Here is a 25,393-nt window from a genome sequence, read left to right on the forward strand (position 1 = left end):
ACGCAGTCTATTAGACCCCTTATAACGCTGTCAGAGAGCCAGAACTTTCTGGAAGATCAGAGCCAATCAGTCCGTCTACTCTTAGATTCTGGATAACTTTATGTTTATCCCGTGAATTTTAAATCCCCTTACTGCGTAAGCCTTTACCACTTCTGCTGGGAGATTGTTCTACTTATTTACTACCATCTCAGCAAAGCCTATACTATGGCTACAGAATCCTCCAATTCGTTACTGGTATGATGTTTGTAACTTTCTGGAGATTGTCATCCTTAAATTATAAAGAAACTGAATAAAAGGTTATTAGTAAAACCCAAAAGCAGGCCTGCTGTCTAACGACACATATACCCCAAACCAATAGATCGTAAGCTCACAAGGTCAGGGCTCTCTCCTCCTCCTCTTCCACTATACCTTAACATTTACACTGTCCCCGATTATAACAGCGCTACGGAATCTGCCGGTGCTATAGCAATAAATGCAATGTAAACTCCCACCCCAAATTCCACTGATATTCCAATACTGGTGCTTGGGAGATCCGTCGTGGTTTGAGAGCTTTGTAATAATAATAATAATAATAATAATAATAATATAATAGTAAAATATAATTATTAGAACAAAGAGCTCAAATCATGAAGGCTATTATTATTATATTTTATTTGTATTATAATTATTACTATTATATGTTATTTGTATTATTATTATTGTTATTGTATTTTATTAGTATTAGTAGTATTATTTCTGAAAATTATGGTACTGGTCACATGACACAGACAGACAGACAGACAGACAGACAGACAGACAGACACATGACACAGACAGACAGACACATGCCCCCTCACTATTCAACCAGCAGGGATTTAAAGGGTTATTTAAAGAAGCAGCCAGAGGCTTTGCATCCCTTATATAAACTGTAATAAAAGTAATAGCCCAGCTAGGTCAGCTTTAACCCATTTGTAAATGTGGCTGAGCATAGTGGGAGTTGTGGTGTCCAAAGCAGGTTTCCTTCCTATTTCTATAAAGTGAGCCTCCTGTCCGCCCCCCCGCTGCACATAAATGGTTACCAGGCATGTGTATGTATGTATGTTTGTATGTATGTATGTATACATACATGTGTAGCAGATACTGTGTATGTTGCACAGAGACCACTGACAGCTGTCTGTGATCGTGATTGGCTGCGGAGGGTGCCACTCAAGGGGGTGGGCGGGGCTTGCAGGAGTAGTGAGCGCTGACACCGAGCAGGGGAGGGGAGGCAGAGAGGACACCAGTCTCCTGCACTCAGTGAGGACTGGAGCGGCTGCAGCAGGTAGGGGAGACCCAGGGGGCTGCAGGGGGCAGGCTGGGTGGGAGCCGGGCACAGAGGGCACATGGTACCCAGGGGAGGGCAGGAGAGCTGGGATGTGGGGGGCTGCTGGATCAGGGAGGGATGCTGGATGGGGCAGAAAGGCATGATGGAAGGGGAAGGCTGGACAGTGCGGTGCAGCAGCGCCGGGGGTGATCTGCTGCAGGATGTGGAGCTGGGGCAGTTGGTCACAGGGCTTGGGGTATAGGGCAAATGAGGCAGGGTACCTGGAGGAGGTACGTGGACCTCAGAGGTCCCTTTCTCAGTTGTAATGCAAGGGGTCTTTGGGGATGGAGAAATGGTCCAGCAGCAAGAGAGTTAATATAATGTATATAGTAAATACCCGGCCCAGCGCAGCAGATAGGGCAAGTTTAGGAGAGGGGGGGAGAGTTTAGTGTTGTGGAGAGAGGGGGGCTACATGAGCTGGGTATGGAGCAGGGCTGTATATATAACATACAGGCTATAGGTGATAACCTATTTAAAGGGATAGAGCGGATAATATTTCTGTAGGGTACGTGAAGCGGATCCGGTTATTCTATAGACGCAGAGATGCTGACAGAGAGTAGATGTGGAGCAAAGTACCAAATGTGGACCAATCAGCAGGAGCCTAATTATTACCATTATTATTATTATTATTATTACCGTTATTATCATTATTATTATTACCGTTATTATCATTATTATTATTACCATTATTATTATTATTATTACCGTTATTATCATTATTATTATTACCGTTATTATTATCATTATTATTTTTATCGTTATTATTGCCGCTATTATTATTATCATCATTATTATTATTATCATTTTTATTATTTGTATCGTTATTATAGTGATTTTTAGCGGCGTCATGTTCCGCAGTGCTGTACTTATGTTGTTTTTCATGGCGACTGCTACACATTTAGAACTTCACCCAAGAACTCCTCTTTAATAATCTGAGGCACTGTGGTGCTGCTCCTGCTGACTGAACCATTCTGCCGGTTGCTATGGTGATAAATCCACATTTCAAACTTTCCATCAGAATCTGTTTATGAGGCAGAACCCTCACTGGGTGTCTGCGTTGTTACAGTCTGCTTAGGTCATTGATCTAGAGGGTCAGAGGCATAGGCGCAAAGAAGTTTTACTTTACTGAGAGGGTGGTAGAAAAGTGGAACAGCCTCCCAGCAGAAGTGGTAGAGGGTAATACAGTGAGGGAATGTAAACAGGCGTGGGAAAGCCATATGGCTAAGGTTTGAGTCTTTACATCAGGAATAACGGATGGGCCAAATGGGGCCGATCTGACAATATCTGATGATAAATTCTATCTGGCAGTACAGCTTGGTAATGACTCCTATCACTCCAAGTAACAGCTCAGAAGGTAAATGACAGAGAGGGGGACTAACAGGCGGTCCAATCCAATCTCAAGGAAAATACTTTACATGAAGAAGTAAGTCGTCCAAAGTAATCAGAGGAATAGAATGACTTCTTTATTTACAGCCCGGGGAGCAAATCGACTAACCCCCTCCATGTTTGGATAAGAAGTAAATGGGGTGAAAAAACTAAATATCCAGCAATAGAGGGGGTCACGCTGTGATCTGTACCTTTGGTGGCCACCGGCGGGCTGCTGGCCGACGGCTCTACACATCGGCAGTGGGCGGCCGGCGGCTGGATAAACCCGGCTGCACGCTGTGTGAGTATAAAAGCGTGGCGTAGTGTAATTTATTGCCGCCTGTATGGGAACGAGAAAGCTTATAATCCCAACATAAAAAATCCCGAATCGCAGCCGGGCTCCTGGCACGTTCTGCATCAAGTTCACCTTCGACGGTAAAATTAACTTTATTTTTATAGCGCCAACAGAGTCTGTGGCAATGTTACAATAGGGGACTGGGAGGATGAGGGTCCCAGTATATGCTGAACGCCTGGACCCCCGTGTCCGTACCACTGTCCCACCCGTTACGCCCCCCATCACTCCCCCCTTACCAGTAGCATTAGTAGCAACCCTGTACTCACCCCTAACACTCTAACACCATACACTGACGCACAAACTCACAATGACATCATACGCTGACACTCACACACACATTGCGAACACCAAATACTAACACGCATACACTCATACTAACACCACACACTTACACAATCTAACACCATACACTAATGATGATTGGTGCTCTGATCGCTTTTGAGTGTATAGAAAGATTTGGTCTTCGGCAGCACCCATTTATAATCAATGCTGGTTCAGGTGAGTGCTTCCCTTTTGGACCTGTATGTGCGTGTATATATATATATATGTGTGTGTGTGTGTGTGTGTGTGTGTGTGTGTGTGTGTGTACTGCATATATAGTGTTGTGTTATATATAATACAAACACTGACTCTAACACAACAGTACCTACACACACAGTAACATACTGACATACTTGCACATACATACAGTAACATATCTACACACACAGCATCATACTTACACACCCACAATAACATACTTACACACACTAACACACTTATATATTCATATAGATACTTACACACACTAACATCCCTACTTACACACACACACACACACACACACATACTAACATACTAATTTACACACACACACATACAACCGACCTTTGTTGCCCCAGGAGGGGGTAGGCTGGTGCCAGCGCTTCTGCTCCCTCTGTGTCTTATCGTCAGGGAATGTCGGGCCTGCAGCGCCAGCCTAGCACTATGTCCGGGGGGCCGTTGGGGCAGGTGGCACTGGTGGTAGGGGCCCATAGGTGCTCCCTTTAAGCATATGTCTCTACTACCCCGGGGTCATGTAATGCCACGTGTTCTGTTGGGCGCTTTACTGGGGCGGACCAGGCCTCCCTGCTCTCCCAGGTGAGAGAGGAGGGCGGCTGGGCCAGGTACAGTAGTGCGATTATACAAACCCCCCCCCCGATGGCGGTCCTGGTGAAAATATTTAACATGAACAATATAAAATCCAGACTCACTTTTACACGTGTTAGGACCTATTGGTGCAGAAGGGTCTTAGGAGCTTACAATCTATTTCAGGAACGCTGATGAAGGTGGCCTTTTATTCATAAATAGTCGAAGGGCAAAAAGCCGGATATTTCCGAAAATACTTTGTTAATGGAGGAAAGGACTCCCCCGAGACGTCCGGCTGCTCACCCATCTGCTGTTTGTGAAGAAAGGCTTGGTGTGGGCCCCGCACTCTGCGTTCTACATTATTTATAAATCTAGATTATCTGCATTTAGACTGTAAGCTCCATGGGACAGGAACCTTTTCCAAATGTATATAATATGTAATATTCCCCCCATGAACATAGAACAGCAGATCAGACCCATTCATCTAGTTTTTTCCTGCTGTAAAGACTCAAACGTTAATCAGTCGTTGGTCTCGTCTTAGATTCAGGATCCGTACGCCTGTCCCATGCATGTTTAAATATTCCTGGGAAGGATGGGGGGTATTCAGCAATGCTAGGAAATATGGCTCTAATATTACATTTAATTATGAAAGTGTATAATTATAGTAGCGGAATCTTGTTTTACTACTATTTTTTTTAGTATTGAACGCATATCTCCCAAGAGTCACGGTTTTCCAGGGACAGTCCCGATTTTCAGGCAATGCCCCGGGTAGCGGCAGGTTGGGGGGAATCCTCTGACCTACCCTGCCAGGGAGCTGTAAAACCACAACAAAGGATGACCGCATCAGTCCCATCTGCTTCTGGCACTCCCTTCCCTGTCTCCTGCCGCACCCCCCCCCCCAACACAGGTAGGTGTCCCAATCTGGAATTGGGGGGGGGGGTAGGTGAATATTTCAAGCAGTGCATTAATACAGTGAGCTGAGCTGCAGGTAGATGAAAAACTTCATCTCACCAAGTTCTCCAGCTTAATGACCCACTTGGCCCTCATAAGAGAGGAAAGTCATCGGGGTCTCTACCACCTTTACCTGCTTTATAATGGGGGCGCGTTCACAACTCCTCATGGGCCAACCTGGCCAGCTTCTCCTACTAGAGGAACCAGGTTGGCCATTGACTTTAGAATATCATTAACCCATAACCCAATTACAAAGATAATAGTAACAAAGTATCAGTGGTATTCTGCGGATGATATGTTTCCGGGAGTTATGCATCTAAGCCTAGAAGGAGGCCTGAAGAAGAACGCTTTGAGGCTTTATGCTCGTGGTAGCCCACGGATAAGAATACCGGCCATATCAGAGCTTCAATGGAGATAAGGTTTGACACGGGCTGAGGAGCACCTGTGCTTTATTTGCCATGAATGTGAGATATAGCGATTAGCAAAGCCAAAGAGCTGAACACTTGGTGGCTCCTCATGTTGGTAATGTGTCTTCTTCTCAGTCATGTTGACCACCTCGGGCTCTTAGCTGGCCATGAGGACCTTATGGCTCCCCATGTTGTAAATGGGTTTTCTCCTAGATATAGTAATGGCTCTATTTGTCACGATTGTCTCGTGTATCAAGATGGCCCAGGGGCAACATTGGTTCCGCCGCGTATGTCTTCTCCTGCGTGGGTCATCCCTTAGACGGTTTTATCGCGAGACCCCCCCCCCGAGGCCGTGAGCACTGGCCCTCAGTACCGCGCGGCTTAGGCGCTGTGGCTTTTAAGTAGCTGATTTAGGTGTCAGGTTTATCACAATGGCGACTGTTCCTTTGCTAACAAAACAGGGCTTAGACACCTAATACCCCGAGGAATGGCCGCGGCGCAGCGCTGGTATTTTAATAAGGTTAAACCTTTATAGACGGAATGAAACTCCTATTCATGTCTCCGAGGTCACGGCTCTTTGTAAATAGGGATTATTCACCGGGATTAGAACCTCGCTGCCCGTTCTGCTTTGGGTTTGTATGGAAAGCGTGCTGTGCCGTCTGCATTTTAACCCATTACCAGTCAACGTTAAACAAATCGGTTTTCGCCTGAAAATAGTTTGGAAAATTAATTATAGCTGACTTTTCCGTTTACACAATTACATCGTCATATAGTATATACGGTATATATATATATTAAATATGTACAAAAGTAGATCATTTAATGTTTTCAGGCTGCTACATATTAGCCATTTGTTTGAGTTCTCACTCCATTGGTTCATGCTAGAGGAGGCTCCTGCAGGTGACCAATAGAGTCGCTCGCACGGCCCTTTAACTCCTGACGGCGGAACTTGGCCTGGGGAGACCATGGTCCAATAGTTAAAGGTCCATACGAGCGACTCTATTGGCCGCCAGCAGGGGGCTCATCTGCCATCAACCAATGAAGTGCAGGTGCACTTCATTGGTTGATGTCAGAGGAGGCCCCTGGCGGCGACCAATAGAGTCGCTCGTATGGACCTTTAACTATTGGAGCAGGGAGACCAGTCAGAGGAGGCCCCTGCCGGCGACCAATATATTACTGTATACAGCAGTGTTGTATTACTATATACAGTGCTGTGTGTTATATTACTGTATACAGCGCTGGGGGTTATATTACTGTATACAGCGCTGGGTGTTATATTACTGTATACAGCGCTGGGGGTTATATTACTGTATACAGCGCTGGGGGTTATATTACTGTATACAGCGCTGGGGGTTATATTACTGTATACAGCGCTGGGTGTTATATTACTGGATACAGCGTTGGGGGTTATATTACTGTATACAGTGCTGGGGGTTATATTACTGTATACAGCGCTGGGGGGTTATATTACTGTATACAGTGCTGGGGGTTATATTACTGTATACAGTGCTGGGGGTTATATTACTGTATACAGTGCTGGGGGGTTATATTACTGTATACAGTGCTGGGGGTTATATTACTGTATACAGTGCTGGGGGTTATTACTGTATACAGTGCTGGGGGTTATATAACTGTATACAGTGCTGGGGTTATATTACTGTATACAGCGCTGGGGGTTATATTACTGTATACAGCGCTGGGGGTTATATTACTGTATACAGTGCTGGGGGGTTATATTACTGTATACAGTGCTGGGGGGTTATATTACTGTATACAGCGCTGGGGGTTATATTACTGTATACAGCGCTGGGAGGTTATATTACTGTATACAGCGCTGGGGGTTATATTACTGTATACAGCGCTGGGGGTTATATTACTGTATACAGCGCTGGGGGTTATATTACTGTATACAGCGCTGGGGGGGTTATTACTGTATACAGCGCTGGGGGTTATATTACTGTATACAGTGCTGGGGGGTTATATTACTGTATACAGTGCTGGGGGGTTATATTACTGTATACAGCGCTGGGGGGTTATATTACTGTATACAGTGCTGGGGGTTATATTACTGTATACAGTGCTGGGGGTTATATTACTGTATACAGCGCTGGGGGTTATATTACTGTATACAGTGCTGGGGTTTATATTACTGTATACAGCGCTGGGGGTTATATTACTGTATACAGCGCTGGGGGTTATATTACTGTATACAGCGCTGGGGGGTTATATTACTGTATACAGCGCTGGGGGGGTTATTACTGTATACAGTGCTGGGGGTTATATTACTGTATACAGTGCTGGGGGGTTATATTACTGTATACAGTGCTGGGGGTTATTACTGTATACAGCGCTGGGGGTTATATTACTGTATACAGCGCTGGGGGGTTATATTACTGTATACAGTGCTGGGGGTTATATTACTGTATACAGTGCTGGGGGTTATATTACTGTATACAGCGCTGGGGGTTATATTACTGTATACAGTGCTGGGGGTTATATTACTGTATACAGTGCTGGGGGGTTATATTACTGTATACAGCGCTGGGGGTTATATTACTGTATACAGCGCTGGGGGTTATATTACTGTATACAGTGCTGGGGGTTATATTACTGTATACAGTGCTGGGGGGTTATATTACTGTATACAGCGCTGGGGGTTATATTACTGTATACAGCGCTGGGGGGTTATATTACTGTATACAGCGCTGGGGGTTATATTACTGTATACAGTGCTGGGGGTTGTTGATACTGTTTACAGAGCTGAGTTTTTTATACAAAAATAATAATTTAATATCCTCCCCTATTCCCATAATCAGCATGTATTGATTGGTGATCAGCTACGGATTTATTGTAAGTTAATTAGTTAAGTCCGATGCTCAGTGGATGGCGTGGATCATTGCTCCGCGCGTCTTTCGTTGGGTGCGCAGTTCTTTCCACTCACTAAATATACCGCGTACAGAATAAACGTGGGAAAGAATTCTGTGTGCGCTGGAGCCGAAAACCAGCATACCCTGTGAGCGGCGGCAGCAATACCGATCCTATCCGGGTTTAACCAAAACCACATGTGAATCCTAAAATACATGGCGGGATCATGCGGCGAGAGAGGAGGCCACCCCTCCAACATGCGCCCCGGGAACCGTGCGCTCCTAAGGGGGGGTTTAATGTGCCTGCGCCTTTAAATGACAGTTTTAAGACTAGTTGGCACTTATTAAAGGAGGGGTCGTTCCCATCAATTTTCTGTCCATTGGGCAACAAATCCCACCGAAATATGTGTCCAACTAACTCAAAATGGACCATTAATGGATAATAATATCTGAAGCGATAGATGGTTTTCTGTGTTGGGTTCAATTCTTTCTCAGACTGTTTCTTCTGTTTCTTCCTGTTCTAGGCATGCGCGGATCGCCTTTCTTCATCGGGATGAGGGAGACGGGTTACTTCGCTTGCGTGTGGGGTGGAGCAGAGCTGCTCTTTCTCTGCCCCATGCACCGAGACAAGGACTTATCCAGATATCTCACAGAAGAAGACTTTCAGGGGATCACGGACTTCAATGACCTCCCCACATCACTGTTCGCCTGCAACGTCCACCAGTCCGTATTTGAAGATGAAGGAAGCAAGGTAGGGGAGCGGTGGCTTCAGAACTTCATTGGTAGATCGCTGGTCATCCAGAAGACTTTTATTATGTGTAATGACAGAAATGTGCTTTCAGATTAAAATAAATCAGCGTAATTTCCCTTAAAAGTGTTTGATTGGCTTCACCTGTTTCCCTACAATTTCTTGCTTCGATTCTCGGTCATTTCTTCTTCATGCTTTCTTCTCCTTTTCACTTTCCCCATTCCCACTCTTCTTCTCCTTCCCATTCCTATTCTCTATCATTCATTCCATATGAAGAATTGTGGTCGCTTCCTTGACCGTGCAATTCCACTTACAGCCACTAGGGTGCCTAACATATGAAATGTAGTCACTAGTTACACTGTTGACTGTTGTTTTGTTTTTTTTATATGTTTTGGTTCATGTGTGTTGGACATGATTGAATAATCTGAAGAAACCGTGTCTATCAAACACGTTTAGAGACATTTCTCCCAGTCTCAGTGTTGTCCTCCTTAGACGTCCGCATGGGGACGGGGAAACCAATAAAGCCCTGAGCGCCTCGTTAAGATAGAATATTAAAAACATTTTCAATCAGTCTCCTGCGCATATTTAATAAATAGCGTTGGGTAAATGTCCTGCATTAATAATATATTGGAATACGGCAGTTATGTAGGGAAGTGATATATACACCCGATACATTGCTATAAAAAATATGTACTTGGCAAGGAAGGGGTTAATGAATCTGTTCTCACACCGGGCTCTGGAGTATCTAGAGAATGTGCTTTCTAGGAATGGCTGGAAGGCTACTGTGGACAAGAGGGATCGTCCAGTTCACAATGAACTCATACAAGCCCTAGAGGTTCCAGGCAGGCTGTCCATGAGCGACTGTTAACCCTTGCATTGGAGGAAAAAGAAGGGTCGGGCTAGGTTGATGTTTTCCTCTTCTGCTGAGGAAAAAGTCTAAAGTAATGAAATTTACAATGAAATCAGGGCCACGGGATTGCTGTCCCGAATCCCAAGTGGGATAGAAATAGAGCTCGGCAGGATAGAGTGGCAAAATCAGGACTGCCCCACGAAAATCGAGGCAGTTGGGAGGCATTCCTCCTGCAGATATTACGTGGTGAAATCGCACAAGAGGAGCCAACATTTTTATTTTAAAAAAAAGATCCTTTTTCTCTCACATTTGCTTGAAATTCTTCCAGCGCTGTTTATAGAAATGATACACCTGTCCCAAACTCTGCTCAGGGGTCCGGCGTGTGGGACGTCACCCCTTTATTCCCAAAGTTCTAGGAGATTTGGGAAAATTCCATCGGTAAGAGAAGAGGCTTCCTCCACGTTCTTTAAATTATAGCTCATTCCTTCTGCCGGAGCGATCCGAGCTGCTGGTATTTTTAGGACACCGGACACTTTTGCCCATTTTGTTCTATTCTTAGCTCTTGGCCAGAGCGCGGTGGAAAAAGGGCCTCAGCGTTCGTGATAAAGTCATGGCCCCCGCTCCGGCGTGGAATGCGTGTCCCGTAACTGGATTCTCGGTCCGCTTTCCGATAACCGGCCTTATCAGCGCCTGTCTACCTTTTAAGGATGACATTGCTGTGAGACGTACAACAAACACTCTTACAGGAGAACTAACCGTATCCGACGAATGTTTTCAGGCAGCCGCATATCAGCTGTTTGTATGAGTTCTTTCTCAATCTACTAGACAAACACCCCGACTCCTAATCATACTGCTTGTGGGAAACAATAGAATGGCTCAGTCTCAATCACCCAGCCGGACTCTCTGACTAATGAAAGTCTATGGAGGAAGGACTTCATTAGCATCGCCATAAAGAATAGCCTCAGTGCTGTGATAGCCCTTTTGTGTTGTGAGTTTAATTTGCGTTGTGAAATGTATAGGCAATTAACCCTTTGGTAACAGGTCTGAAACCCAGAATAATCAGGGCAGCTGTGTGATGGAAACCCTTTCGTGTTGACTCCGCTAGATAGATCAGTACGGTAGTGGCTAATAGTCTTTTTTTATTTGGTGGAATCTAAGCTGAAAAACATCGTATTTCCACAAAGATATTTTTATCCACGTGTATTTGTAAAAGGCTTTGTTTTGTGGTTATTTTCATGGCTGTCTCTTTTTCCACCTCGGATAATGGACAGTATCCAGGCCGGAGAATAACACATTAACACTTTAATGACAATATTTGGACCTACGGGTCACATCAATGACTCCACAGTTCTGGAATAAAGAGCTTAATCCGGTGGCCGCATTCTGCAGGGGGCAACTGGGTAGACAAGTGGCTCTCTCTTTGTTCTCTACCTTGTCCTCTTCTTTCTGTCTTCTTTTCTGACCTTTCTCTTTGTTGTCTCCCTTCACCCATTTTTTCTCCTCTCTTTACTCTCTTTTCTTCTTGCTATCTGTTCTCTAATTTATCTTTTCTTGTCTCTCTTCTTTTTTTGTATCTCTTTCCCCTTCTCTCACTTCTTTCTCTCTTTTCTTGCGTCTCCTATCTCTCTACCCAACCAAACATGACCGGCATGGTCACCCCAGCTCGTAATGACTTCCAATACGCCACAGCATAGTCTTTATATGAGAAGGACACAGTAGCCGTATGCCGTGTGGCACAGATGGAGGATCGCTGGGCTCATCGTCGAACCCAACTTCAAGAGCAAAATTCATTGGGAGCCCATGATTGTTTAAACTTTATGCCTGCATGAGTTTCAGTGGCCCTACTTTACTACCAGGCTAACCTGGCTTTTCTTGTCCCATTAGTAATCGGGTTGGTATATTTTGGCCATTTTTCCAGAATACATACACATTTCCCTTTTTACCTACGGACGCATGTAACGTGTCCAGGTGCTGATATCGCATCCCTAGTTGACTTGGCAACACTAATGTACCCCCCCCCCCCCAAAAAAAAAGCTTATTTTGTAGTAACTTCAGAATGTTACAAATATGAGTATTTTAAGAAAAATCAGAAGAAACACAGGACAAAGAGCGTGGCTACAGGGTGAGAAGTTTGAGATTTGCATCTGGTGCTAACAAAGTGCTCCTCTCTCCATACTAACCAGTGCAACAATCATCAGGAATTGTATTGGTTGCTATGGTGATAAGATCCTTTTTGAATCACTTTTTTTTTTTTATACATTGTCCTCATGGAGTTATTGTTGGCTGTAGCAATGGCGCCACCTGTCTTCCAACAGTGGTATTGCGGCTAAATAAATGTAGCTCATTGATATTCTTCTATTACATGTTTTATGTTTATTATATAGGTGGATTAGATAAGGAATGTTAATGAAACGTTCCTTCGCACTCTGCTTCCTATAACTTGCCTTTGCTCTGTTGATTTGGGTAGAACCGGTGGTGACACTATAGGTGCAGGCAATGTCCATATGGGGTGTCGGATAGTCAAAAGGCATGCTCGGAAAAAGTAGGCATTTATTGAAAACTTTTGCTTCTTTTGTTCATGGAGCATCCTAATGTGCTGTATTCTTAGTACGGTTTTACTTTACTGGGGGGGGGGTGGTAGGTAAGTGGAACAGCCTCCCAGCAGAAGTGGTAGAGATTAATACAGTAAGGGAATGTAAACATGCATGGGATAGGAATAAGGCTCCTGAATGTAAGACGAGGCCAACGACTGATTTAGGTTTGAGTCTTTATAGGAGGCAACATGGGCAGAGTAAATGGGTTGAATATTAGCTGTATATGTAATATATTATCAATCGGTAGTTACTTTCATTAACCAGGAGGTGGCGACAGAGTTTAATATTACCGGTATCTGTAGTATTAGAATATAAGAACCAACACAAATATTATATAAATAATAATTTATAATAAACACCGACATTGCACTGCATGGTGGGAGTTGCGGTTACAGCTGCTCCTGTAGCAGAAGAGGCTTCTATATGATAATAAATATCTCCACTTATTCTTTCCCGCAAAAATATTCCCCGCAATAATAAAGGCTGTCTGAACCAATCAACTACTTAATATTAGGTGAGAGATAACATAATGGGGAGGAAGTGTATTATCTTGTCCATCTGTAAGCACAATGACATAGTTTTTGTTAATGATACTGAACTGTAAACCGCATTGTTTGGGATCGGTCAATAACACTCAAATACACTTTCATGCAAAAGGTGTTTTTCTTGATTAAAAAAAAAAGCTCTTGGATCGACGTCAAGGTTGTTGGCTTTAAGAAACGATCTGATACCGATGCCTCCAGTGCACAGTTTATTGTCTGGACCGTTCCCTTTGATTAATAACACCGTTACTCACGCTAACCCTTACTGTTCGGAGAATTTCCACGCGCCATTCATAAGTAATAAATGTTTGTGGTCAATAACGTTTTTTTTTTTTTAAATTAACTATTTATCGAAGATGTTGTAGATGGAACTAGAAATGACCCAGGGCGGATAGCCCAGCCACCCACCCCACGGCCGCCATCTATGACGTCATATCCCTACGTTCTGTGTCTTAAATCCCGAGCTTCTGTTTGTGGATTAGATCGGTGATTTCCGAGACATGATTCACAGCAGATCTCATGAGTGTCAGCCGGAAAGATGCCCTTGTGCACCAAGAAGCTTTGCTTGTCCCCCCCCAACACCAAAACTCCAGCATCACAGGCGCCTGCGTTATCCCCCCTGGCACCGCTTGTAGTCCTCACGCCTCCGAAGGGCACTTATTCTCTAAAGATCAGTAGATAGCATTCACAGGGAGAGTCCATCCATCAATTGCGTCAAAGATTAGAATCTTCATTGCCTGGACGTTTTCAATTATTTTTCCGCAGCCCGGCCATTATCTGGCGTTGTGCGCGAAGCACAAAGGCTTTTCAAGGGACGACAATCGTATCCCTTTGGAATCAATGACGTCAAAGCTGTGTTCTTCAGCCCAGACGGCGGATGGAACCGATTGGGATCCTGCCCTGTCGATACCCATCGTAACACGTCTCGGTACATCTCTAGGACGAGGTCTTCTCATCGCGCTGGTGCCGTCAGGACGTAGAAATGTAGAAGCCCCAGAGCTATTACACACGCACCACAGCAGGTACAGAACCCCAGGGTAATTTCTCACATCGCATTTATCTTTATAATTGCCCTATAGCTGCGTATTCAGAAAAAAGATAATCATTTTCTTATTTTAGGAAAAAAACATTTTACGGGAAGTTAATCGGAGACGCCAATTACATTTATTTTTCTAACCGCCTAATACTGGTAATGAGGTGGAAAAACAAAACATCTGCTGCCCTCTAGTGGTGATGAACTTACAGCAGCCAGAAGCCTCACCTGCTGCCCTCTAGTGGCGGGGAACTACAGCTCCCAGAAGCCTCACCTGCTGCCCTCTAGTGGTGATGAACTTACAGCAGCCAGAAGCCTCACCTGCTGCCCTCTAGTGGCGGGGAACTACAGCTCCCAGAAGCCTCACCTGCTGCCCTCTAGTGGCGGGGAACTACAGCTCCCAGAAGCCTCACCTGCTGCCCTCTAGTGGCGGGGAACTACAGCTCCCAGAAGCCTCACCTGCTGCCCTCTAGTGGCGGGGAACTACAGCTCCCAGAAGCCTCACCTGCTGCCCTCTAGTGGCGGGGAACTACAGCTCCCAGAAGCCTCACCTGCTGCCCTCTAGTGGCGGGGAACTACAGCTCCCAGAAGTCTCACCTGCTGCCCTCTAGTGGCGGGGAACTACAGCTCCCAGAAGCCTCACCTGCTGCCCTCTAGTGGCGGGGAACTACAGCTCCCAGAAGCCTCACCTGCTGCCCTCCAGTGGCGGGGAACTACAGCTCCCAGAAGCCTCACCTGCTGCCCTCCAGTGGCGGGGAACTACAGCTCCCAGAAGCCTCACCTGCTGCCCTCCAGTGGCAGGGAACTACAGCTCCCAGAAGCCTCACCTGTTTTATAGTTCCAAGTCAGCATCTTAACATTGTTTAAGTGTCACTTCTAAGTCTCATCTGTTCGCAATGTTCTCTCTACAGGAAAGAAATAGCTCTTGATGCATTTATGTGTAAATGGAGCGACTGCTCTTTAGGTGATGATGCTGGGAAATGCGCCAAAAGCCAACGTCATGACTCCGTTCCTGTATAATATGTTATGCGTTTTCCGTAACGTACCCGATTTAGTTCGGAGCGTTTCCCAGCTGATTTATGTCCAGCGCTTAATATTCCACGGCCTTCCTGAGTGATCGATAAACGCGAGCTATTTATTAATGCCAGATAATGCGCACCGATGATGCGTTAAAAGGTCCGGACTCTACGGGGACGACGGAGAGCAGAGCGCTCGCCAATTTATGGCAACATCAGGGGCTACATAGGTGGCCTGGAGCTCACGTTAATTGCCCTGCCAGAATATTTATTGCTCCTTATGCTCAGATTCGATTAGCGAGCCCCTATTGTTCGTGTATTCGGGATGCTCAGCTTTACCCAAGCGTCTCCGCTTAACTCTTCTTGTGCCAAGGGACAGCAATGCATTGCGTGGTCTATACACTGGAGAGCTTTATAATACATTGGAGCAAAGCTCAAGGGCGTGGAAGGTGTTTGTATTCTTTGAGAAAAGTGCTGTCCAAAGCCGGCCCCTTTCGGGCAACCCAAATCTCCAAATCTGGATTCTCCTTTTTTTTTTTTTGGTTTTTTTTTTCCATTTTCCCTGAAGAGTACATAGCATGATATGAAATATTCTGTTTATTACCATTTGATAATGGTTTGGCAGCTTTTCACTTATTTGGAGTTCATTTCTACAAGGCATCTATCGCACACACGCAACTAGCTAGCAGCTAACATGCCCTTTACCAAATGCCCCCCCCCCCCGAGAGTTTTCTCAATGCTTTGGTAGTCTTTGGTGCCCTATTAGGGGCTGAAAAAGGCAAAAATCAATTGCTTCTCTCAATTTAGTCAATAAAGCCTTATCTCAGTAGCAGTGTTAGACCTCTATATAATTATATATATTATTATATACCGTATTGGCTCGGATATAGGCCGCACCCGAATATAAGCCGCACCCTAAAAGTTAGGTGCTTTTCTAAGGAAAAATTTTTCTTAGTTAAAAAAAAAACCTAGAATAGATCTGCTGCCACTCTGCCCTCCACCCGATATATATACTGCCCTCCACCCGATATATATACTGCCATTCTGCCCCCCCGAGATATGCTGCCACTCTGCCCTCCACCCGATATATATACTGCCACTCTGCCCCCCCGAGATATGCTGCCACTCTCCCCTCCACCCGATATATATACTGCCACTCTGCCCCCCCCGAGATATGCTGCCACTCTGCCCTCCACCCGATATATACTGCCACTCTGTCCCCCCAAGATACGCTGCCACTCTGCCCTCCCCCCCGAGATACGTTGCCACTCTGCCCCCCCCGAGATACGCTGCCACTCTGCCCTCAGGATGTGCCCCCCCCCACGACTTACCAAAGACTTACCCGTGTGTCTTGTGGGGCCGGCAGGGGACACCTACGCAATACGCGTAAACGACCTCCGCTGCCGGCACGTCTGCACGATGTGCTTTAACAATCTCCCTTGCCGGGACTCCCCCCGTGGGAAGTGCTGGCACGGGAGGCTGTCTGAGCGTATCAGACAGTAGGATGCAGGTCCCCTGCACCGCTGCGGGGGATCTGTATCCTAACCCCGCTGCCTGCCCGGCGCCCGGGAACTGCATGTCCCGGGCGTCGGGCGCTAGACCCCGAATATAGGCCGCACCCCCACTTTAAAGACTTAAAGTGGGGGGAAAAAGTGCGGCCTATATTCGGGCCAATACGTTATATATAAAACCATTACTGACATACCCATCACAGCACAAAATATATAAAATAGTCTAGATATCTGTTTAATATGCAATTCGCGCATTAATGGCTAAATTCATTAATTCATTAATGGCTAAATTAAGGTAATTAATGGCTAAATTACTACAAATTAAACAGCGGAGAAATATACATTTTTTATTTGACTTTTTAATGATTATTTTTCTCCTTTTTGTAACGTTCGTCTAACAGTGGTAACATTTTTTAAAGCGACTTGTATCTTTTAACTCCTGTTGAATGGAGGGTGCAGACCTTCAATACGAACATGTGGTTTGTTTTATAAATAGAGAGCAGATAATATGTAAATATAGCATGTGTAAAATATGAACATTTTAGACCTGTGTAAAACCAGCGACCATAACCACTCATCTCAAGTATGAAATATTATACGGGAGAAGGCTGGCCGTTCGCATACAGAATTCAGAAACGCCGCTGGCTTGTTTGTTACTCTTTTAAGGTTTAAGACGATGGAAGAAACAAGTGTTTTATTTTGCCTTTTTTCATTATTTCATAGCAAACATTTCCGTGCAGACTGGCTTTTTGCAATATATATATTTTTGTTAAGGAAATATAATATTTTTGCTTAAAATCAAAGAGGTCATAATCTAAAACCAGACGGTCGGAGACTACGTTCCGCGGGGTCAACTCACCAAACCTGGCCCTGCAAGGATAGCGTTCGATTTTATTGGACTTTAGGACTTTAGTTTATCTTTTTAATAATGTTAATGCCCCCCAAAAAAGTGTCTGATAATTCCAAATCCAATCATATAGCTGCACATTTTTCCTTAATTTTTAGCTTTATAAACATTTTTTTTTATTCTTGCTGACAGCAAAGGTTACAAGCTGCTCAAAAAAAAAAGAGACGTACTGCAATTTAAATTTCTCGAGTATTTCAGGACACCAAGAAAAACCCTTTCACTGCTGGTTTGGTGGCGCCGGGGTTCTAAGTGGTTAAACACGCAGCGCCCCCTTGATCGGGTCTCTGTCACCGTGTTCCAGCACAACGACCGTCTGGATAAATACATTTTATATAAAGTATAATCATCTCGGAGCTGGAAGCCTGCCGAGGATCTTCTTGTCATCAGACGTTTAGTTCTGAATCCCTGGAAGGAAAAAAAAGGTAATTTTCAGTGTCCAAGGAAACAAATCGACTATCGCAGGTTTCACCGGAACATCGGAAACAAAGTGCGCTTTTTTTACGGGGCCCCTGCAGAGCCTGGAAGGGCCACAAGATTTATTTTCAATAAAAAAAAATCTTGTATGATTTTATCTACCAAAAAATAACTTTCCATCTATATAAATATTTTAGAATTCTATAGCCAAATGTATGGACTCAATGCTTCATTCCTCTGGTTTCCATGGTGACTGCTCACCTTTTCGAACTTTGCCTGATAACGAGGTATGTGTCCCAATGTGGGTTGCTATGGTGCTTGCACTGCTTTTAACACTTTATTCCCCTCAGCGTCAGGTCCGCCATCAGTATTTTTTCGGCTCGATACCACAGATGTCACAGATAGTCGTGTTAATGGTCCCCACCTTGAATGCGCACCAATTCCGGCCCCAGGACTCCTCTAGGATTTAGTGTAATCCATAACATAAATGAATCGAATCCACAGACGCTTCCTGCAGTCCCAGCCTCCTAATGAGGTGGATTCTGGAGCTTCGCAGCCCTCACTGTAACAAATGTCCTCCACCACAAGCTCTAATCGTAACTTCTAGCCAATCAGTGTTAAGCAGGGGCTCGGTCTCTGTACTGGTGCTGATGGTGGTAGTTCCAGCTAAGTATCTACTACTACAAAGAAAATCCTGTCTTCTCCTCCACAGCCTTTGTAGCAAAAGAACATTAAAATGTTGTATAAATGGAGAACACGAGGGTCAGGGTGACTATCATGACGGCTATCGCCCCCGGCACTGCAAATAGTAACGGTACAGGAGTCACCCCGACACAACCTGTCTGGTGCAGAATGACCTCCTCTGCTAATCCGGGCCGTATCTTATCTCTTGTTGAATCATTGTCAGCAAATTAGTTACGAACGCAAATTCATTCCGACCTAAGATGATGTTTTAGATGCAATCAAGCCCCCTCCAGCAATCAGTGACCCAGAGACGGGGAGGAGAGAGCATTACTAATCATATCAGAGCCCGCTGGTGTAAGCGCGCCGTGAAGAGCAAGGGTATTATGTTATAAATAATTCATTCAGGGGGATACAAGGCACGCTACAACAAAGCCCAACAGCTCTGCGTCATCACATCGAGTAAACTATGCATGAAGACAAATGCCGTGAGATAGTGGTGGGTCCAGGGAGAGGGCTTCTAGCACCGGGCATAATGGAGAAGCCCATGATGGCACCACCACCATACAACATCCTGGCCAGCCATGGCAAATGTTAAGAGACAGTGGTGGATCCAGATCCAGAGCCCCAGACACCCTTTGTCTGGCAACTCTGTATGTACTCCTTCTTGTGGGCATAATGGAGAACCCCATGATGGCGCCACCACCATACAACATCCTAGCTAGCCATAGCTAATGCCAGAAGACAGTGGTGGATCCAGGGACAGAGCACCGTAGGTAAACCTTCTGCCTGGCAACTCTTTATGTACTCCTGCCTTCGAGCATAATGGAGAAGCCCATGATGGTGCCACCACCATACATCATCCTGGCTGGCTATGCCAAATGCCATGAGATACTGGTGGGTGCAGGGAGAGGGATTCTATCACCCTACCTCTCTTTATGTACTTCTGTTTTTAACCATAATGGAGAAGCCCGTGATGGCACCACTACCATACAGCATCCTGGCCAGCTATGGCAAATGCCATGAGATAGTGGTGCCTTTGCCTGGCACCTCTTTATGTACACCTGGTGCCGGCACCATACAGCACCCTGGTCAGCTGCCTAGGTCTCGTTCTACTAGAGGGCTGGACTTGGGCGCATGAGAGAGCCTTCCCGGTACATTATAGTTAAACATGGACTCAACCTTGTCTTTTATTATCAATACTACCGCTGGAAACAAGCATGGGGTGGGGACGGCTATCCCCCATTGCACAAGAACTTAGGGCAGGGGGTCACGGAACTCCCCATTTTTTAAAAAAAAGCAAGATGGCGGCTCTCTGCTTATTTTCATAATTTATTAAAGCGCTAGAGCTATTTAGATAATAAAATATATTTTTAGGAGAGAAAACACACGCCCCTTTTACATTTCGCAACGTCCAACACATTTAATTCAGCACATCAAAAATTCTACATATATTTGTATTAATATAAATGAATATGAATTATTTTAATGACGTTCAAAGTCTACCTAATCCCTTGTATTTCAGCTAAGTGTCTTTTTGGTAATTTAGTCACTAAAATTATTATTTTTTTCAATAGTGTCCCTATATGTATTATTATTATTTTTATTTAATATTGTAATTTTTTTCCTCACTGTCCCCTATTGTGACAGGGCTACAGAATGTGCTGGCGCTACATAAATAAATGCGATGTATTTTAATATAATTATTATTATTTTTGGTATATGACATTTTTGGCATTGTAAAAGCTCTGATTCCCAGTTTTTTGTGTGCCTGTGGGAATATTGCAGTCTAGCGAGGTGAGAGCTGTGGTCGCATTGGCGGTTGCCGGGTCCAGAATAGATTGAGGCAGGGTTTAGATTTAGTACATAATCATTTCCAATTTGCTACGATGCACAGCCTGCAGATAAAAGGCTTGGGAGAGAAAGGAAAAAAAAACTAGATTTAGCTCATGTCAGTGTCGGCGGTGATGTCATCGCTACGAGAGGCAGCCGAGAGCTGTTACTATGCTGCGCTTGTTCAGTGTGAAAGCACACAAGGAGGAGCACGGCTCGGCACTGCTGGATCCGACAGATACCGCAGCCGTCTCTCGGATGGTGGGGTGCCAGGGGAGCTGAGGAAGAGCTGCCGAAAGCTTGGTGAATATTGTGGTTTACAACCCCGCTTTTATCTTTAGAAGTTGTTTAGATACATTGTAGCAGAGAGAATGCCTTCCCGCAGCGTGGACTTTGATGTCTCCTCTCTGGTGGCTTGCCTTGTAGATGTTGAGGTGTTCAACAATCAGGATGTCAAGGTAAGGAGAAGGGGGATTGGGAACCATGAATTACTTTCCGCCAGATCGTCAAACCCATAGGTCTTGTTGGGGAGGGCGAGCCGTGATTCTTTGGAAGGTGTAGCGCATTGTTACTAGACGTACGAGGGTGAGAAGGGCTGGTTGGAGATAATGCAGATACTTCAGGCTTTCAGAAGCTTCTCGGTGTGTAGGCATAATGTTCTCCACTCATCATTGAATGATTCCACCAGAAAGACATGAACTAATTCAGCGAATATCGCCTTAACAGGGGCTTTATGTGGAGCCCGCATAAGATTCATTACAGGAACACCCAATTTAATAAATATTTTAAGAATTAATTAACATTTAATGGGTATTCAAATTACGAGGACGCTCTGCTGCTAGTCTTTTTATTAATAAAAAATCTTTGATAAAATTACCAGATTTTTACCAGAATATGTGGCCAGACCTGAACCCCTGGAACCTTGTGTCATACAAAGAATGTTATTGTCCAATCCGATTTGAGGTCATGTTCGTCGGGGGAGAGTCAGTTCTGCAGGTTAATTCCAATTCAAGATCCAATTTGTTGCAAACCTTGAGGGGTCTTCAGTGCTTGTTAAGAGGTAGAGGTTCGGGGCTGTCACCGGCTATAGAATAATCTGAATCCTGCGTCATGCTGCTGGTTTATAGACATATACCTTGTTAACTAAGAGGGTGGTAGATCAGTGGAACAGCCTCCCAGCAGAGGCCAACACGGTAAGGGAAGATACATAGCTCGAGATCAATGGCTGAATACCGTATAAGGTTTATAAAGCATGAGGAATGGGCAGACCAGATAGACCGGTTCTTAAATGCTGCCAAATTAAATGTTTGCACATAATAGAATGATTGACCATGAACACATTGCCATCTTGGCTCCTTTGTTTCTGCGACACCCTTCCGCCACCAGCTCCTGTCCGGCTGAGAGTGATGAGTGTTATAGACCCAGCAGAATAAGTAGAGGGCAGCTACTGAATATACCACTCTCTGGGTTCTAATTAACCAAACTATTGACGGGGGAAACGTATCGACTAATTAATTTTCCGACATTTAATAAAGAAAACCAATAGTTTTTTACACCTGTTCGCATGAATGGTTCCAGTGTGCGTTGGTAGCGTCACTTCCTGCACCTATAGATCATAATAATAAGGTATTGATTTGGAGCTTAGATGACTTTTTTCCACTGTGTAACACTTTCAGTGCCGGAAAGGCTCAGCCACACAAAGCGATGTGTTTTGTCCGTCGGAGGTGCTGACGACCCGGCGGCGTCTCCTGATAGGGGCGATTGAGAACCTTTATTACCAAACATCCTTCATGACGCGGTCATGTATGTAATTAACTGCTTTTGATATCGGTCACGTGATGTTACGTGCAATTCACGAGCAACATGGCTCACACAGAATTATCACAAGTGGACAGAGGCAGGAGAACCCTGACCCTCCGACGTCAGTTGCCCATCTCTGTTCTCAGTTCTGCCGTGTTCCGAAGGTTCCTCAAGGTTCCGGTGACCCGTATTCTTTTCCATTCACAAGGTGGCAGCTGTGATGGGTGTTTCTGTGTCCATTTACCATGAAAATGACCCCATTCACCAGCTTTACATCATCTGTCTCGTTGAGTAGTAGATGGCATGGCAGATGTATAGCTGGTACAAAAGGTTAGTCAACTTTTGACACTCCAGCATTGACTATAATTCCCATCATGCCCTGCCACCTTATAACATTTGGGTCTGTGTTGCTTGTTTAGAAACGGTTTACTGAATCTATGTCCATAGCGGGAATGGAGACCCCTCTTTGTCGCTCTCCAGCGGGCTGCCCCCCGTGACACACAGGGTCCTGCTAGTCAACAGCTACAAATATTTACTCCCTGGAGCCTTTACCTCGTGTTCCTTGACGGCTCTTTCCCAGGCGTGAAGGGAGTGTAGCTGTTGATCCCCTTTCTAAGCTGAGGATCAATACTTTCTCATATATCTACCTGATCCCATTCACTAAATCTGGCAGATATGTCCGTATCAGTGTTCCGCATACTGAGATTGGCCCTGGAGCCGGCTGCATTGGCGACTTCACGTCTCGGATCACCCTACATCATCATATTATAGAAGGAGACTGCTCCTGGTGCGAGAGGGAGTGCTTCTCGAGTCAGGAGACTGAGGGAGGTGGCTGGCTCATTGGAGTGTGCGTTGCTGAGTGTGGCGTGTATGTCTGAAAGTGATGTGTGTTTGCGTGACCTCCCATAGGGGAAAAAAAACTGCAAGGAACCTTAAACTGAAGGACGACATGCAAAATGAAATAACCCCCCCCGCCCCCATCCTTAAATAATACATTGTAGACAGAAAGGCGATGGCCAGGCGGCCCTGGCTCTTTAAGGTGGCAGCCATCTGAGGGCGTCGGTGCGGCCGTCAGCCGGATATCCGTTCTGCTCCTTTCTGCTCAGGTAGCGGCCGCTGGCGGCACACTGCAGTAAGTATGTGGTGGTGTCCGCCAGTGGCCCGCATGTAAAAAAACAGAAAAAGATTCCCTGGACCTCTTTAGACCAAAGATGGGCCGCCAGTCATCTTCTAGGGGCATGTTTGATCACTATGAACGTGTGCATCATCATGCCCAGGCACTGTATGAGTTATTCTGCTGGCCTCCACTCCCAGCACTCTCAGCATGCGGGTTAATGCGGCACCTGCGGCTCCCAAACACCGGGAACGTTATCCGACCCGTTACTCCTCCGTGTCCTTCGCCAGCGTCCGGACGAATCTTTCCCATTTGTTGCTTCTCGCAGCCAATCACACGCTAATAAACTCGATTACCTCATTGCGCCCATCTCCCTTCTGTTGACACAAGCGACAGGAAGTAAACAATATTAACCTCTTCCTGGATGTCCTGTCAATAATTTCATACGGGGGTGGGGTTGAACCTGGGTTTGTGTATCAGGCGCAGGGAGAAAGGTCATTGGTTTTAAAGGATCTTTCATCAGTTAGACTTCTTTAGGATGTGTTCTTGGTACTTTGTTACCTTGTTAATATGGTAACCATGGTAACACAACATTAAGCGGTAGTTTGAAACATTGAAACAAAGAACTTGACGGCAGATCAGAACCATTCGGCCCCAGTGGGACCTTAATCAGTCCTCGGTCTGGTGCATGTTTGAATTCCCTCACTGCGTGAGCTTCTGCCACTTCTGCTGGGAGGCTGTTCTACTTATCTACCTCTCCGTAAAGTAAAACTGCCTTACGTTACATCAAAGCCCTCTGACTCTGGCAGTTTATATAGACTTTGGATTAAAAAGTCATCCAAGCTCCCCGTGTAATCTTGTCTCATATATCTTGATTTATTCTGGTTATATTTTTAGTGTAAGTTTCCGTCGCCCAGGGACGTCCAGAGAATTCTTTTGCAATGAATGGAGGTGAATGTTTCTCCGTTCGGAAAGAACTCTGAATATGGCAGCAAAAACCTATTATTTTAAATCATTTTTCACTTTCACGCCGTTTTCGATTTATTACTCGGTGCCAGAAAAGTGCGTATTTGACCGTGGTGGTTATTTTAGGAAAAATGAGGTAACGGATCGGTGAGCGTTCCAAGGTTCTGAGTTCCGTTTCATTTAATGTAGAACTCTTTAAAGGGACCGTAGTGCTTCACTAATGCAGCCTCCGAATTCAATAAAGAAAGTTTGGATTTACTGAGGGGTGGGGGAAAATAAGTGGAACAGTCTCCCAGCAGAAGTGGTAGAGGCTAATACAGTGAGGAAACATGCCTGGGCCACGTATGAGGCCTTGAATTATGGACAGACTGGATGGGCCGAATGGGTCGTATCTGACGTTGGGTCTGATGTTTCTATTTAATCTGACCGTTACCCCTAACACTGTGCCCCCTATATCTCCGCTCTATTCTCCAAATACCCTCTTAATTATCCTCAGCACGTGGCCGGTGGGCTGCTGCTCCTCCACCGGCCACGTTGGCCTCTATAGACCACATTACATGAAATCGTATCCCGGTGCCCCGTTTTAAAGATGGCGGCTGCGGAAGGGGCATCTGTTGGTGCTACATTGGATCAGGCCTGGGTGGGCGCCAAAGGAAAATACACCGCAGAACCCCACCATCTACTTTCTCCATCTCTTCTTCCCATCTCTCTTTTCCTCCTGCTTCTCCTGTCGTTCTGTAGAAGGTTTGGTGACGTGTTCTGAGAATTCGTTCTCGCGTTGCGATGTCTCACGGGAGGTTTTTTTTTCTTTTCCAGGAGAAGTTTGAGGGCTTATTCCGGGCGTACGACGACTGCGTCTCTCTACAGCTCTTCAAGAGCTTCAGGAGGGTCCGGATCAATTTCAGCAACCCCAAGGCGGCAGCCAGGGCGAGGATAGAGCTCCACGAAACTCAGTTCAGAGGAAAGAAGTTAAAGTTATACTTTGCGCAGGTA

The 25,393-nt window shown here is 45.3% G+C and overlaps 1 protein-coding gene across 2 annotated transcripts in view; it reads left to right on the top strand.

The window, feature by feature from the left end:
• Positions 1–1,236: 1,236 nt before the first annotated feature.
• Positions 1,237–25,393, top strand: part of RCAN2 (regulator of calcineurin 2) — a 38,229-nt gene continuing 14,072 nt past the window's right edge. Inside the window, exons 1-3 of one of the 2 annotated variants that reach the window (XM_053461242.1) lie at positions 1,237–1,300; positions 8,916–9,142; positions 25,217–25,390. In XM_053461242.1, the coding sequence (XP_053317217.1) occupies positions 8,918–9,142; positions 25,217–25,390 (399 nt within the window). In that variant the 5' untranslated portion in view covers positions 1,237–1,300; positions 8,916–8,917. Of the gene's footprint in view, positions 1,301–8,915; positions 9,143–20,726; positions 20,979–25,216; positions 25,391–25,393 lie in introns of those variants that run through there. The other variant, XM_053461243.1, reaches the window with a different exon arrangement.

Source organism: Spea bombifrons, chromosome 3, assembly GCF_027358695.1.
Source record: "Spea bombifrons isolate aSpeBom1 chromosome 3, aSpeBom1.2.pri, whole genome shotgun sequence".
In the NCBI taxonomy this organism is placed as follows: Eukaryota; Metazoa; Chordata; class Amphibia; order Anura; family Pelobatidae; genus Spea; species Spea bombifrons.